The following is an 18,018-nucleotide window of genomic DNA, read 5'->3' as shown; positions in this document are numbered from 1 at the left end:
ACCATGGTGGATTTGCTATTTACATGGCGGAATTTGCGAGTGAAAAGACTGAACGCTTCTCCAGAGAGGAATCCTTTAATTTTTTAATATTTAAAGATGTTTGTGTGCTGCTCGCGTCCCTGTGTGTAACAAGCAGAGTGTACACGCGTTGTGCACCCACCTATAGGCACATATAACGCGCCCTTTAAATAACACAAAAAATACTGCGCTATTTACTTTAGACCAGGTTTTTGTTTGTCAACGGCGCAGTCGTTTTCAGTTGCCTAAAAATTTCAACGCCTGAACTCGCCTCATTTTCAGACCAGCACGCCCATGGGCGAACAGATGGGTGCAAGTGTGTCTACCATTTAAACAACGTGGTGCTGGACGTGAAAATGATCAATAGTTTCGGGCTGAAACTAGCAAAAAACACAAGCCAGGTGTACAATAGGGCCCGAAGTGTGCAAAGTGTGAGCAATAAGTTGCTGCCCAGTTTACTTATCGCTAATAACAAAGTTTTCTGAATTCTACAAATAGCCCCTTTAACTTGATGTACTAATATAACTACAACTAAAATACAAATGAATAATATTTTCGATATTTTGAGGCAACTGATCTTTTGAGGCAACTGAAAACGACTGCGCCGTTGACCAAAAAAAGCCTGGGCTAAAGTAAATAGCGCAGTATTATTTGTGTTATTTAAAGGGCGCGTTAGTAATATGTGCCTATAGGCGGGTGCAAAACGCGTGCACACTCTGCTTGTTACACACAGGGATGTGCAGCAGCACACAAACATTTTTAAATATTAAAAAATTAAAGGATTCCTCTCTGGAGAAGCATTCAGTCTTTCCGCTCACAAATTACGCCATGTAAATAGCAAATCCACCATGGTGTAAGCGCAACTGGCTTTTAAAGGGAATTGGAGATGAGACTCTGATTGGTTTATTTGCACGTTACGCCCAAAACACTCCTATGATGACTCATTAAGGGACTAGGTACAACACTTTTGGGGTGGCTTTTTTTTCAGTCGTATAAATATAAATATAAAATTAACAAAAAAAAACGCACAACAAAATTAAAAAATTTTTAACTAAAATTAAATTGAAAAAAAAGTATTAAAATATAAAATATATAAAAACTAATTCAAACTTATGACCATTATAGTGTCTCAATGATACTAAAATAACACTGGTGAAGCACTCTCTCATGGCAATGTATAACTATTTTACATTTTGGTGAATTTATGGCTAATTCGTATGAATTTCTCATTTATAAAATCTCATTTGTACGTTTTTGATCTGCTTACACTCCACTGATGGTTAGGTTTAGGGGGTGGAATGCTTGCTTTAAAAAAAAAAAATCATACATTTCCATCATATGAATTCGAATGAAATCACAGTTTCATAAAATAGTTAGGTTTTCTCATGAGATCATGTTGCTTCTGCCATAAACACTATATGCATGGCCAGACAATACAGTTTCAATAAAGGTGTGAGCTTAGAAACAACAAAAGGATCCTCTTCCATTGTGTCAGTTTGTTTTTAAGCCTCTTTGTTTTGTCCCCAGTCGAGCCCCAAACCACACTCTATCAAACATGAAAAATGACACAAGCCGTTTCATTATTACAGATACCATGCAACTAAATATGCATTTTGAGGAGTGGCCTAATGCCACGACACTGGGCCCTCATGCATATTTAAATAGCTCCAACCCCGTGTCTGGCCAGCAAGCAATTTCCCGCTCCGCTCCGTATGGCCCAACCCCCGCCCGGCCTCAATAGCATGCATATGTATGAAGCGCTGTTTCATATGTATCAGGTCCATCATTTTCTCCTGTTTCACTGAGAGGCGATGACATGCATGGCATCAAGAGGGATGACCCTCACAGGGGGCCAGACGGTCTCACAGGAATAGACTAGAGCCAAAACAAACTGCAGACTCCCATCATGCTTTGTAAGAGAAAGAGCAGTGGACAGGGAGATGAATAATCCAGATACACAGTCTAACACTGATGGCCTCTCGGCCCTTACATGGAATCTACTCCAGGTAAAGTTTAGATGCTGGTAGTTTCAGAATGTTGTAAACACTGTTGACTACAGTAAAATCGGACATGAGAGAAGCTTAAAAAAGACCACATATATAATGATAAATAAATGTGACGGCAAAGATCAGATTGCATCATGTATGGTAATGATATGTATCCAACAAAATGCCAAAAAATATCATATCATAAATATCATAATGACTAAAAATATTATAAACATACCATTGTGAAACCCCAGTAAATTACCATGGAACCTCCATTGAACCACCATTTCTTATAATGGTTATGATGAATGCCCAATTATCTTTATGAAAATGTGACTTTTTTTCTGCTTTTTTTTAACAATAACTATGGTTTTAGAAAATATAGTTCACATGCTATATTTTTTTTTAAGGCCTGGTTTAGAGACATTAAGAGAGAGCAAGAGACCACTTACAAAAAAAATTACCATGTTTTTGCTTGAGGGGGCTGTAATGCTGGAAAATAAATTGTATGGCGTGCCACTACACACACCCAGTTACATCTTTACAATTAAATAAGCGAATCATCACAAATTAACACCAATCTGACAGGCACTGCGCTCTTAGCCGTGACACCAGTGATGAAACACTTGGCATTTTGACTACGGTCATTTATTAAAGCAGATGAGGAGATTCTCTCAGACTGGTTCCTTTCCAATGGCAGCGGTCCATATTAACACATATGTCTAACTCATGTTTGATAATTGCTAGCATGTGCTAATTAGCCCCAAAGCTGCTGAGGAGGTCGCTGATACCAAAGAATGACAGAGTGAGAGGGAGAGAGTTAGGGCAAATTCCAAATGCCATTTTTGTGCCCTTGATGGGCACTGCAGAAAGGGGATCTTATTTGTAGGGTCGTTACAAATAAAACTGTTCCAAAAGAATAGTAAGCAACTATCATTCATGTGTCAGAATGGGTAACAAGTTTTCAAAGCAAAATTATCCTAAGCTGAGGTTTCCCTTAGCAGTGCTAGTTTGGGAATAAATGTTGGTTTGCCGTTCAATTAGATTGTTATATAGCAATAATAATAATAATAATGCACACAATAAATGTCAATTAAATTAGTTTAAAACGTTTGAATGCAATTAATTAAACATCCGATTTTAATAGTTTTATACAATCAATGAGATCAAGAGCTCTGAGGTATAAGACAGGCTTGTATTAAAGAGATACAACACAAATAAAAATTATGTCATCATTTACTCACCCTCATGTCATTCCAAACCCACAAGACTTCATCTTCGAAACACTAGCAAAGATATTTTAATGAAATCTGAGAGATATCTGTCCCTAAATTGACAGTAAACACACACACATCAGATATGGTAAACGGAAGCTCAAGCATGCTTGACCAATGAGGTTCATTCTCCCATTATGCATCACGTTTGAGCTTCCTCAAGAACCAATGAGGTTCATTCTCGTGTTACGCAGCACGTTTGAGCTTCTGCAAGAACCAATGAGGTTCATTCTCGTGTTACGCAGCACGTTTGAGCTTCCGCAAGAACCAATGAGGTTAATTCTCATGTAATGCAACACGTTTGAGCTTCCGCAAGAACCAATGAGGTTCATTCTCGTGTTACGCAGCATGTTTGAGCTTCCACAAGAACCAATGAGGTTCATTCTCATGTAACGCAACACATTTGAGCTTCCGCGAGAACCAATGAGGTTCATTCTCGTGTTACGCAGCACGTTTGAGCTTCCTCAAGAACCAATGAGGTTCATTCTCGTGTTACGCAGCACGTTTGAGCTTCTGCAAGAACCAGTGAGGTTCATTCTCGTGTTACGCAGCACGTTTGAGCTTCTGCAAGAACCAATGAGGTTAATTCTCATGTAATGCAACACGTTTGAGCTTCCGCAAGAACCAATGAGGTTCATTCTCGTGTTACGCAGCATGTTTGATATTCAGCAAGAACCAATGAGGTTAATTCTCGTGTTACGCAGCATGTTTGAGCTTCCACAAGAACCAATGAGGTTCATTCTCATGTAACGCAACACGTTTGAGCTTCCGCAAGAACCAATGAGGTTCATTCTCGTGTTACGCAGCACGTTTGAGCTTCTGCGTTTATTCCCGCATGTCAAGCAAGTACAGTTGAGCTTCTGTTTATGTTTGCGGATCAATGCTTGCATGTGAATAAAAGCCTAAATTCAGTCTGTTCATCATATAAAGCAATTGTGTCTCTTTAAAATTTTGACTAAATCACTTGATTCTTCTGGATTAGTTTTACGATCTCTTTATGAACTTTTTGAAACGTCAAAGTTTCAGTTGCGTAGCTGTCAATGGAGGGGCAGAAAGGTCTCAGATTTCATTTAAAGGTCCCATGGCATGAAATTTTAATTTTATGAGGTATTTCAACATTAATATGAGTTCCCCTAGCCTGAATATTGTCCCCAAGTGGATAGAAATGTTGATCGGTGTAAACCCGAGTTCTGGCTGTCTTTCTCTGCCTTTGAGAAAATGACAGGCCAGGCGAGCCAATCCTGAAGTCTCCTGGTTTGACGTCCAAGCAGGAACGGTTACCTCCCTTTCCTCTGCCCAGAGAATCTGGCACGCCCATGCAAACGCTCCAGAGATCATTGCTTGTGAACGAGTGAATGCTGGCAGTTTCTCAGTGTTTGGATGTACAAATGAAAACATAAGTCTTTTTTCAGTTCCTTCTGATCTGTGATCAGTGATTTCTTATGTGTAGCTAATTATTTATTATTCGTGCACACACTGCGGCTTCTCTCTCTCCCGACAGCGGTGTTTTCGTGTTTTCTATCTTGTGAGTCAAGTGTTTTTATACGTCCTCGTCGCGTCTATCTGTTCTAAAATGTGCATACAGTCGTTTCTGCTCAACATCAGCAGAGTAACATCTTTAGAAATAAAGCTCACGCATGCCGAAGCTCGGCCTTCAACATCCCCGACCCCCAGTACTGCATCTGGCCCACAGCGGAGGCACCAAACGCGGCGCGAGATTAAGCAGAAGGGGGGTAAGCGTGAGCGTATCCGGCTAGGCTAGCCAGCTATGCCCACAATAAACTGGATTACATTCGATTACTGCTGTTGTGTCTTTGTTTGCGCGGTCTATTCAATGCCACTGACGCTTTTCATATGATAGGAACATATCTAAAAAATAATGCTATTATCAACACTTACTCGTAACTCGTTCATCTCGACAGCTGTAATGGTACTTTGCATGTGTTACATAGTTGGTAATAATGATGAAGACGGACTCGGTGTGACTGAGACTCATGTTTATTCAGAACTCTCAGATACAAACACAATAAACTCGCGCTGACAGACAGCGCTCTCATAACTCAGTAGTTACTATAAATAACTTTGTTAGCAATCGCTCCATCTCCGTGATGTCCTGTTCGCGAACAATCTTTCTTTTGAACCGGTTCTTTTTAGTGAACCGAATCAGTTCACCCAATCGGACTGAATCGTTCTAAAGGGGTCTCGAGTCAGCGCTGATCCATAATTTACTAAAGTTACTAACTTTCTGACATGAGTGACAGCCCCTCTGACTAGAAATAAACTAATAACCTGCAGTATATGCTGTAACTACAACAGTTCACTGACTGAACTGAGACTGACAGAACTGATGTGAAGTGAACTCAGGTCCATCCGTCTCTCTGGCAGCAGCTCGACTCGTGCGTCGTAGACCTCGTTAAACCACGCCCCCTCCGCTCATTTAAAATCCAAAGATGTCAGCCAATCACAACAGTGGCCGTTTTTACTGAAGTCTCACAGCAGACACGCCTCTTGAAGCAAGGCATTCAGCCACAGGGCAAACAGCAGTATAGAAAAAATGCCTTTTATTTCTACATTATGACATTTTATGATGTAAAAATCATACTAACAATATAAGTACACCTCAGGAAACATTATAAAACAATAGAAAAATGCCATGCCATGGGACCTTTAAAAGATCTTTAGTTGTGTTTTAAAGATGAACGGAAATCTTGCGGGTTTGGGACAACATAATTGATGACTTTTTTCTTCATTTTTGGGTAAACTAGCCCTTTAATGATTTAAAACAAGCTTTTTTTAATGTTAGGTCAATGTTATGCAATATAACATATCAAACTCAGCTCTTAATACAAAAACTGAGATTTGTGCATTTAAAAAGTGACGGGACACCAAAGTATTCATGGAAGGCATCTCAAAATGAAAACGCTATGAAGTTTAGTGAGTTTAGAACAAGCAAATTCTCCTGTAGTTATGACTTGCAACACTGTTAGCTCGTGTGAATATTTAGCCTGTTTAAAGAATACAAAGAATTATGCTATTTTAAAGCTTACTAATTTTGCAAAGTCAAAAAACACTTTATTTTCTTATAATACACATTGCAGCATCACCGGGTCACCTCACAGGGTCTGAAACGGTTCTATAAATTATCCGGTCTCTGTAAACCCGTCCTTTCCAAGACCCTACTCTGCTCTGATTGGCCAAGTCTGTTGTGATTGGTCTACCGCTTACAGCATGTGTCGGAAACGAAACGGCTATTACCATATCTGAATTTCAGACTTTTGAATATTTAGGTGACTTTAAGGGACAGGACTTCTGTGGTTGATGTTTTAGCACATCAAAAACAGTTTATTGTGGTCATGCCATGCTGTTAGAACTCTACTGGACCAGAGGTTGGTCAGATCATATCTTGAGCTTTGAGCGTTCTGAAATCTGGAAGGCTGACATCAGTTATGAATCCCAAAAGACCAATTTTACACAGGCTGAGACACTGTGTGACATTCATGGAATGAAAGCCTGAGGCACATGAAGACGGGGTGAAAGAGGACAAGATGGAGAGAGTGAAGATGGGCCGAGAAAGAGAGAGAGAGGGGATGAATAGTCACCTTAGTGGTGGCTGATGTGCTGATATCTCTCATGGCTGTGGGCAATGTTCATGTGATTGGGTGTTTGTCAAACAGCCGCAAAAGATAGCATCCATTCACCCGAGACTCACTCGCTAAGCATATACACAGAGACGGAATACACACACACATAATCATGAAAAAAGCACAGAAACCATAAGCGTGTGGAATGTCAGAAAGAAACATACACCGCAACTCCAAATGTATACGCAAGTTCAGTATACTTCAGTTGCACATGTAAGTGTAAAAACTGTTCTTTGTCTGCCCGTTTGCAGTGGTTGTGGTTGGACTTGCATACTATCATATCACATTTCATATTTCTGCTGCATATACACTGTAAAACTTATTTTCTAAATTGTAAATAAAGCAGATTATTGGAGTTGATGATGACTGATGGAGGTTTCATATAATAGATGCATGTTCGTTCTATCGTTTCACCCCTCCTGTTTAAGGTCATTTATGTCTTGTTTATTCAAATGATGTGTTTGTGAAATGCATCTTCTTTTTCCTTGGGATATGACTTTTGAATCTTTAATATTTCAGTATTTTTACTTCAAATCTTCATGTCTAATTCATGTCTAATTCATGTCTAATTCTTTGTTATCTTTCAAAATCACTAGCAATGTTTAAGCGAAAATAGTTTCAAAGTAAATCCTACACCGTTTTTTTTTTAATTATTATTATTGAATTTCGTGTAAAATGTCTTAATGTCTTTGGTAGTCCAGTCAAATACTGAGTCTGGAAAGAGATCAGGTCTGTAATTAGTAGAGTAGGAGTATTGCATATAATATGAAATGTAAGCTTTTTGATATAAAAAGCAAGAAAGTAGTCCATTCCGAACATAGCCTCAGTGTTAAAAACAGACAAATGATCCTTGTATCCTGTCTTGTGAACAGCCTGGGAGAGAGTGTGTACATGTGTGTATGTTTTTGCTTTGAGAGGTTAGTGTTGGTCAAGGTAGAATGGCTTGAACCGGAGGGTTCAGGGAGAGGAGGCTAATGCAGAAAGCCACTTCAAAAAACACTTTTCATCTTCTCTCCTTTTTTAACCATCCAGCCCTCCATCATTTTCCCCATGCCCTCCACTCCGAAAACTCTCCTTTTCATCTGGAGAGGGATCAAGACCGCGGATGTGTTTGACGTAATTATGTGCGATCAGGATTCTGCCTGTCCTCCTGTAGGAAATGATTTCATCCTTTTCAAAAGCAGGTCATAATAGGAAATAAGATGGACCGAATTTCATGTTCTTCCTTTTTGCATGATGATACTCTGCTGTCCATGAAGACCTGTGCTGCTTTATTCATAATTCATTTCTAGCATGACAAATGGAAGCTTTTTTTACCCCACTGAAAATATGACTGACTTCCAGCCCCACTCGAATGACTTCGATGATCAATAATGAATATATGAAATGGGCCGAGAGTGAGTTTATACATTTGGACAAAAGCATTTTGATGTTGTGGTGTGAGGGAGCACGGTCTAAAAGACATCAGTAAAAAAACAAAATGCATCATCCGGTGGACATGAAAACTGCAGATTATACTTCAGCATTTTTGCATCACCGGCACAGACAGAGGGTTGTTAACAGAACAGTTATTTTAAGTGTTTATCACTGAAAAAAGTATCATACTTTGTCTACTCTTTAAATAGCATTATGGTAAAAATGGAACACAACAACAGCCTTCTTACGGGCACACAACAGCGTTTTGCTTAAGGTGGTTGGGCAGAAGTTTCTCCTCTTTCCCTTATCTTCTATATTAACCGATGGAGCGCCAGTTTCTTTCAGTTTTTTTCCCACTCCGTTTGGCCTAAACACTGTGTTCGTTGTCATCCAGTTTAAAATGGAGACTCTCCATATTTATGATTATTTGGAGCCTTTAGCCACTCTGGTCCTGCTAAATGTTTACTCTTTGAATTCTTGCACTCGGGAACAATACAAGTCAACAACATTGCGATTAAAAGTTTGCTAAAGAGTATTTCCTTCTAAAGCAAGGCATGAATTTGACTGTGGTCAAACCTATCCAATGAGCAGACTGGAAATAGCCTTGGACGGCAACATGCCCAGTGTATTATGGGTATTTCTTAAAGTTTTTCTACCATTCTTCTAAGATAACAGCTCTTTTTGCTCTGTTTATGGAAGCTTGTTTCCACCACAGAATAAAACATTTTTAAAGATAATTGAATTGTCTGCTATAAACTCGCTATTGCAAGTTATAAAGTCAGAATTGCATGATATAAACTCGTATTCTGACTTTTTTTTTCTCGCAATTGTGAGTTTATAAAAATGATAGAATTGTGAGTTTATATCTTGCAATTCTGACTTTATTTCCCGCAATTGCGAGTTTGCGAGTCGCAATTACCTTTTTTTTTATTATTATTATGTGGCAGAAACAAGCTTCCATAGTTTTCTCTAGTTAGGTAGCGCCAATTTCAAAAATGTTTAATATTTTATAGAAAGACCATTTTGCCAGCAGTGAATTAGGCCTACCCTTTAAGAACGTCAACAGATTCTGTTTTGATTTTATTTTGACATGGGGCATGGTACATGTGTATTTTAGCCATTTATATCAATTCACATTGTTATGGTACAGTACAGCACCACACTGAAGAGAACAGAATAGAAGCTCTCCATTTGCAATTTTCTATTATCATGCTGTTGTTTTCATTGAGCCTCTAAGGATAAGCATTTCCCAAGTAAATGTTAATGTGCGTATTCATATGCACACATTATTCCAATAGCATCGCGGTCCTAAGTGCAAGCACCCTGGGAAATTGACCGAACGCTGTTCTGTGGACACTCAGAGCTTCTGTTGAGAGCATCAGGACAGGTTGCATTCAACAACACAACATTCATTAATCTGTGCATATTCAAATTGTCACTTTAATATCATTGACACGCATGAACTTTGTGGCGGTCACCAATTGCAACAGGTGACCACGAGTAATTATGCAGATTTATTCAAGACATTAGCATGATTAATTAGGTGCAAACCGAGGTGGCTACACTTGAATTAGTAAGCATTATGAATAATTACCATGCATATTTTGCTCTTTATGTGGCTGGGTTTCGTGATAAACAAAGCTTTAATTACGAGAAAACATCTGGGAATAGTAGTGACCTTCATTAATCTTACGCAAATTCCCTCAGCTCTACACCCTGATGCATAATTATTGCATTAATAACAGAGGCTGCACTGTATTAGTCCACTTGAGGAAATGTATACTATTGCCCTTTAGTAAGAACAAAACTAAAAAAGTATAACCTATGCTGCACTGAGAAACAATTTCTACGATTAAAAAGGAGAAATGTTGATGTATGTCCACTCTTTTCCATATACTGGAAGTGGAACCAGGCCTGTAAAGCCTCAAAAATGCATCATGCAAATGTCATGACTCTTCCACTATATTCCATATCATGTGTGATGGCGGGAAAAATGTTATTCAGTGATAATCTTCCCTTCCACTGTAGCTTTCAAATAAAACACTAAAAGTTAATATTTTACCTCAGAAGACTTGCACTCTTAAAGGGGTACTTCACTGCTGGAAAGATGAATGTGTATTTTAATTGGGTCATGTATGTAGTAGAAATGTGAAATTATTTTAGAAGTTGGTGCCTTCTAGACTGAGAAAAGCCAGAAAATGTATCTTTGGCTCATATGGATGAAAGACATCAACTCCCAGAATGCACTTGCTTCGCTGCCGTACGAGGCCACTCCCACCGGTTACATCACTTGCCCACGCGGAACCACCCCCACCGTCGTTATGATTTTTATAGTAATAAAATCATTGCGTTCAGTTAGAGAACAGACACTACCATTAAAAACTGAACGTGTCTGCTCAATACAGCACGAGCCGAATGAGAGTCGCAGCACAAACAGCAGCAGGAGTCAGATTTCATTCATCAGAGAGCAAGGAGCTGACAGACCAGATGATCACGGAAGATTTGGTTTCAAAGCGAAATGTAAAAGCGCCTATTTAAGTGAGTTTGTCATCTGAGGCTTTTTTCCAGACATAAAATACATAAATCTCTAATCTCAGGGGGATTTGAGGGGGGGAAGCACGATCATTCGAATATACTACTGGATTTCTACTGATACAACGCTTAATGCTAATCGCTGAAGTAACCCTTTCAAAATAAAGGTTACTTATTGGCATTAGTGGTTCCATGAAGAATCTTTAACATCGATGGAACCTTTCCATCGCACAAACAATCATTTAAAGTGGGAAAAATGTTATGTTGGTTATTAAAATGTTCTTAACACTAAGAAAAAATGGTTCTTTGGGGAACCAAAAATGGTTCTTCAATGGCATCACTTTGAAACCCCCTTTTTTAACCTTTATTTTTAAGACTGAATAATAATACATTTGTGTCATTTTGGCGCTTAACAATCCAAATGCCCATTAACTTTTATTATATGAGGACTGGCCAGTTTATTCTTCAAATATTGTCCTTTAGTGTTTCACTAAAGCAATGTTTTATGGGTTTGGAACAACATAATTGTGAGTGAAAGATGACAAAAACTAATTATTTACACACTGCACTGTAGACATTTGCCATTTTAGATGTTTTTTAGCAATTTTGCAAGTCCAAAACGTCAAGAGAGTGTGATAGATGAGAGCAGCAGAGGAAAGGGTGAAAGGTTTGTCCTCTCGCAGTGACTCTGCCTCTTTGGCCTGACTTCACACAAACAGATCACCAACTATGAAAAGGACCAGAATCTAGAAGAGGGGATCAGTTTTCCCTGAGCCTAACCACTTACCCAGCAGAGCTCGTATACACACACATACACACAATTCATGTCAGGGTTGTCACAGTAACCTGATCCTAAGGCCTCCTGACATGCAGCAGTCCAGTCTGGGCTCTTTCTGCCCGTACTCTCTGGCTGTAAAACAAAGGAATTGCTTCCACATGTTTCTAAAGGCTGCAGAGTCTCATGGTACAAATCTTCAGAACGGGACCCTCCTCTGCCAGGACACTTGCCTGCATGCTTTCTCTCTCTCTCTCTCTCTCTCTCTCTCTCTCTCTCTCTCTCTCTCTCTCTCTCTCTCTCTCTCTCTCTCTCTCTCTCTCTCTCTCTCTCTCTCTCGCACACACATCAAAACTGCCATCTAGTGTTGTCTTGCACTAAAAATAGCCTTTTTATTACAGCTCATTAACAGGTAAATAGATGCAGTAAATTGATTTATTTGCGTTCAGGTATTAAACACAGCCTCTGTATTATTAAGCTGATTTAGCTAAACATGCAGAGTAAATTGAGTAATACCAACCAAATTTGATCTTGTTTATGCTGTGATTGTAATTGTTTAAATTCCATTTCATTTTCATCCAGCCCTTTTCATGATAAATACACTACGGTGTATTTTAGTGTGGCACATATGGTTTCATGCAAGACCAACTAAGTCACAACCATGACATCATATCCTGGAACAAACCTTCAAATCGAATAAGGACGCACTAGTTAGAAGGAACACTAATCACCATAATGATTTAAAATAAAACATAACAATGGCAATTGCATAGATCATACTAAACAACTGTAAAACAAGCATACTTGTATGAAACAAATACTCACAACAACAACTTTACATCAAGGTGTGTCATAAGAAACACTAACCTCAAATAAAACACCATGCAAAACTCCAGCACCTATACTTGCATGACATACACACAATTAATATTAATTTAAAAGCACTGCTGGCCACGCCCCCAAAAATGCTCAGACAGGACCTCAGCTCAGGGGTTTTCAAACTGGGGTCTGGGGACCCCCGGGGGTCCTCCAGAGGGTTCCAAGGGGTCCCCAGAAAATTTCAGAGAATAAAACGACAAAGCAAAAATGGATAAAGTCTACCGAATATTCTAACGGTTTCTCTCATTTCTTGCTGTATACATACTTTCCAGAATTGTATACGTTTGCTTTGTATCTTTCTAGTGAGTTGTTCTCACTATAGTCCTCTATCTCGCTCACTGGGGTTGTAAGGCAGTTTTCTTAACGCAGTACGTAAGCTGCTTGCATACATTTATTGTGAAAGTTGCTTATACAAATAATTTTTAATTGAAAATACATCCAACATTAACTATAACCAATGTAAGGTGGGAAACAATATTATATTTATAATGTCACACTTACTATTTATCTAGTTTAAATTTTTTTTTTTTTTCATGTATATAGATGGATTTTAGAAAGGGGGTCCCTCATAAAGGTTCATCATATTTGGGGGTCCTTGGCATCATAAAGTTTGAAAACCCCTGCCTCAGCTAAATATAATTATAACAGAAAACAGAAAAATTTAAATATGAACGGAATTTCATAATGCAGAATTTAATGCAAAATGCAAGCACATCGCTATGGCTTAAAAAAAATGATAGTTCTTTGGTTAATTATTGCTTTAGCCCTACTTGCCGCAATTTTCAGAATTAAAAGCAATAATGTATCCCATCATGACTGCAAACAAAGTTAATTTCTCTAAAACGAGGTACTTTAAAAGACGTAAAACTAAAATATATTGTACCTGATGGTCATTATTATGACATAAAGCGAGGATGCTGAAATTATTTATATAGGCCTATAGACTAACATGCAATGCCAGCTTTCTTTGTGTTTTAGTTTGCATTTATTTTATTTATTTTTCATTTTTCATTTCTGCTTATTTTGAGATATTTTCACAAACAAAGCAAAATCCATGCACCTCCACTAATAAAAGTGACAGTCTTGGCATTCTGGTTGTTCATTAACTTAATTAAAACTATCATAATAAGAAGGAGGACTTCTTTTACTGGGCAGCAGACGTCTAGTTTGCATATAGAGACTTAATGAGTGCGTGGCAGCAGGTGCAGACGGATGATAATTACCATCAGTAATGATAGTCACCTGTGACCATCCCCACCTTTTCTCAAGATTCGTTCTTGTGCTTAACATGAACATCACGGACTGCATAGCTGCAGAAAACAGCAAGTGAAACCAAAATGACATAGAGCAAACAGCTTTTGTGTGTAGGCAAAGTTATTCCTGAATGGTATAAAATATTGTGCAATTATTGCTGACAGATAGAATACGAGTTTATTTCATCCGTCTCGCCCTTTGTTTAGCCTGTTTATTTAAATATTTGTAAATACGAGTTTTAATGGAGAAAAAAAATACAAGGCTTTTTGACCAATCACACCAGGCCCTGACAAAACCAGGTTTTTTCATTGGGTGAAAGATGGTGTGTTGCCGCCCTCCACTGGTGATATACACGCGGTGCAATGAAGCTATGAATGGCGCTTTAAATGTGTGTGTGTTTATTTATTATAATAATAATACTTTTTGTTTTATTTTACTTTATTTTTTTATTATTTTCTATTTTATTATTTTATGTTTGTGCCAAAAAGCAATCACCTCATCTGATGCATAAATTAAACAGGACAGGCGGCATTGATTGAATGTTATTTACCCACCTGGCACATTTTCTCACTATCAACCAAATATATTCTCGGGTTATGTTTTACACAAAGAGGTATTTACGTATGTAGTAATTAATAACGTTGCAAGATAAAAGTGTCGCGTGATGACGTAAACAGCTACGTAAATACATAGACGCCCACAGACAAACATGGCGCACCATAGTCATTGTTTACAGGTCTGTCTACTAGTTTTGAGAACGTATTTTAACATCCAAAGTAATTTAATTGAACGTCTTCATGCAGTTCAAAGACAGTGTCATAGACACCGTCTACGCTCAAGACGTCAGGTAACCCGGTTATTATCTTTTGCATAATGAACGTGCAGGGTTCCCTCGCGTCCTGGAAAACATGTTAAAAGTTAACAATGCACAATGGGGAAATTACCTCAGTGCCCTGGAAAATAGTCGGATAGTGTGACGTTATATTTAAACTGTACGGAGCAAGATTAAGGCTAGTTAAATGTGTCATATTTCTAATTTCAGTTGGGAGCGAGACATTGTAAAAAATAATTGAAGTTGTTACTAAATAAATTGTAATTATTATACTAAATAAATCGTATTAATTATGCAGTCAGTGGCAGAATATATTGACCTTGCGAACATGGTAATTTTATTGGTTATATCACATTTACATGTGTAAATAAATAGAAATGCAAACCCTACTTTACTTTATTTCTTCGTGACTTTGTGAAAGACGGAAAACTGATGCTCCTGTGTCAAAAATTTTAATATTTTAGTGCTGTCCTAATTTACATTTTTGTTAATAAGTCATTCCATTATTATATTCAATCTTGCAAAAAAATTTCTTGTTAGTAAGTGTGCCTTATAATGTTGTAATGTGCTATTTTCCCTGTCTTGGAATGTAAATGTGCAATTAAAAAACATATAGTTGATTTCTTAAAGATAGGAGTAGAGTCAAGATCTGAAAATTCACGGTGACTTTAAATTGAAAAACTTTTAATGGGTTATATTGCAGCGTTTTATATAAATGTTTTATCTGCACATCTTTTTTGATCAAAATAACTTCTTCCTTTTACAATGACATCTCTTCTCTGATGACTGTTTACTGGCCCGAGGCGCAAACTGTCAATCACATAGCAAACCACGATTCAATCAATACCTAGTGTCCTAAAAAAATTCTTGTTTGAGAAGGCAATTCGCTCAGATATACGTCACAATTAGGGTTGGGAACCGAGAACCGGTTCTTATGCAGAACCGAAACTGATTTTTGAAAAATACCAGAACCGCGCGAAATTCCTAAGTTTCGGTTCCGAAAACGGTTCTAGTGCAATGTGTGTGCGAAGCGCTGGAAGCGTATCCTTTCATAGCGAGTGACAGCCAGTGTTGCCAACTCCGTGATTTTCCCGCTTTCCCGTTTTCCACTGTTGCCGCGGGCTGTGTTTCATGTCCGCGGGTTGAAACGATTGTGCAATTGTGCGGGTTTTGTTGTGAAAACCTGGCAACCCTGGCTCACCTCATCATGAATATTAATTACGTTGCCTGCCGCTTCCAGGAGGGCAACGCAGTTCAGCCTGAAAGCCCTCGCGCTACACATTTACGGTTTTGCGTCAGATATTTTCTCGTTGACCACCAGCAAAGCGAAGAGAAAGTCACAAGTATGGATTCATTTCCAAAGAATGAATGATAATGAAGCAAAATGTAACACGTGAAAAGTTAATAACATGCAAAGGAGGCTGCACTAGCAATTTGACAAAACATTTGCTACAGCACAGAGTGCCTCAGGGCTTATACCAGATTTATAGTGAAAGGCCTATATATATATATATATATATATATATATATATATATATATATATATATATATATATAATGTGTCAACCGTTGAGTCACCATGGTTTAGGTAAGCGTTTAGGCACAATTACCTTTGTAATGCTGAATTGCAATTTATTATTTACAAGTTCACTGAATAACTGAATTACTATTAAATTAATATATAACTAATTAATAAATATAACTAATAAATATAATTTATAACTTGGTTTTATTCAGAGACAGAGAGATAAAATGTAATAAGACAATTTCAGAGGTGTTCATTTGAAAAAAAATGTGTTGCAAGAATGGCTTAATTAATACTGTAATATATGTACAGTACAGGACTTTTTTGACATTGCCAACCTGTAGGCCTAAATACATTTTAGAGCAAGTAATAAACACAAAATGGATTGTTTGAGTTGCGTATTGTGCCTTTTTCTTTTACCACTATTTGTTTAATAATTTTAATGGAACCGGAATCGGAACCGGAATCGTTAGGCGGAACCGGAACCGGAACCGGAAAATTTCTCACGATTCCCAACCCTAGTCACAATAGGGAATAAAAGACCATCACAACTTCTGTTTCATGCCGACATCACGAGTAAGAACCCTGACATGGTTTATTGTTACTTCAAGCTTTTTTATATTGCCATAGCAGAAAGTTGTATTAAAAGTTGGCATTACATAAACTCTGTACACCTTAATTTTCTCAACAGATAGCCTTGGTGATCATGAGAAGACGGACGTCTACTGTGTGGTCATATCCACGAGAGCACAAGTGGTGGGATGCCATTGTACCTGAATTCACACCAGAACAGTTCCTCCACAATTTCCGAGTCTCGCGGGAGTCTTTCGAGTACATATGTTGCCGTCTCAGACATGTGCTTGAACGAAGGAACACCAATTTCCGTTTGTGTGTGCCTGTAAAAAAACGAATTGCCATCGCCCTTTGGAAGCTTGCCACTGGAAATGAGTACAGAAGTGTCAGTCAGCTTTTCGGGGTTGGCGTGAGCACCGTATTCAACTGTGTGCAGGACTTCTGCAACGCTGCAATTAAAGTTCTTCTGCCTGTGCACATAAAATCCCCAGATTCTATGAAGTTAAAGGAGATGGCAGAGGTTTTTGAAAAACGCTGGAATGTACCACAATGTGTTGGTGCAATAGATGGAAGCCACATCCCCATAATAGCACCTGAAAAATACACTCGTGACTATTTTAACAGAAAAGGGTGGCATTCAATAGTGCTGCAAGCAGTAGTGGATGGAAAAGGGTTCTTCTGGGATTTGTGTGTTGGCTATCCTGGAAGCGTACATGACGCACAGGTCCTCAGACAGTCTTATTTGTGGAACATTTTGAATGATGGACAACTGTTGAACCATAATAAAGTACACATCTCTGGCTGTGATGTTGGATACTACCTGATCGGAGACTCTGCCTATCCTATGAAAAACTGGCTCATGAAGCCATTTTCTGACTCTGGCAGATTAACCCCACAGCAGCAAACATTCAATTTCAGGATGAGTAGTGCAAGGTCAGTTGTGGACTTGAGTTTTGGGAGGCTAAAGGCACGATGGAGGTGTCTCTTAAAAAGGAATGACTGTAAACTGGAGCTGATAAAGAAGATGGTTTTGACCTGCTGTGTGCTGCACAATATTTGTGAAGAACGTGGAGACCACTTCAGTGAGGACCCGTGTCATGTGAACATGCAGCCTCCTGTTCAGGCACTAACAGAACACGGACAACCGGAAGGGACGGATGTACAAGCAGCATTATTAAACTACTTTAGCAGACAGGAAGAGGAACAATTCATGTAGCGGCTTAATTGTATTGCCCTTTTCTATAGTTTTTTCCTCTGTTCCTTACTTTCTTATGGTTTGAATATTCAAATAAATGAAATGTATATGATTTA

General features: G+C 38.4%; 1 protein-coding gene across 4 annotated transcripts; it reads left to right on the top strand.

Moving 5' to 3' along the window:
- The first annotated feature begins 14,452 nt into the window (after nucleotides 1–14,452).
- LOC307141125 (uncharacterized protein) lies at nucleotides 14,453–18,014 on the top strand. Of its 4 annotated transcripts, none has more exons than XM_079841086.1 (3): nucleotides 14,453–15,507; nucleotides 16,657–16,710; nucleotides 16,826–18,014. In XM_079841086.1, the coding sequence occupies exons 2-3, from the start codon at nucleotides 16,696–16,698 to the stop codon at nucleotides 17,921–17,923; spliced, it is 1,113 nt and encodes a 370-aa protein (XP_079697212.1). In that variant the 5' UTR covers nucleotides 14,453–15,507; nucleotides 16,657–16,695; the 3' UTR covers nucleotides 17,924–18,014. The 4 variants fall into 4 exon arrangements, with proteins under 4 accessions (XP_079697212.1, XP_079697210.1, XP_079697213.1 ...); XM_079841087.1 differs by having other exon boundaries at nucleotides 14,477–14,624; nucleotides 16,608–16,710; XM_079841084.1 differs by lacking the exon at nucleotides 16,657–16,710 and having other exon boundaries at nucleotides 14,473–14,624.
- Nucleotides 18,015–18,018: the final 4 nt, after the last annotated feature.

The sequence above is a fragment of the Gobio gobio genome, assembly GCF_949357685.1.
Source record: "Gobio gobio genome assembly, chromosome: 17".
NCBI classification, from domain to species: domain Eukaryota; kingdom Metazoa; phylum Chordata; class Actinopteri; order Cypriniformes; family Gobionidae; genus Gobio; species Gobio gobio.
Note: the sequence above shows the minus strand (reverse complement) of the source record. Positions and strands in the feature narration are given on the sequence as shown.

Coding starts and splice junctions, on each gene's coding strand:
- LOC307141125 (XM_079841084.1), top strand. CDS start 14,487: ATGGCGCACCATAGTCATTGTTTACAGGTCTGTCTACTAGTTTTGAGA. Junction 14,625..16,825: donor GTCTACGCTCAAGACGTCAG/GTAACCCGGTTA, acceptor TTTTCTCAACAG/ATAGCCTTGGTGATCATGAG.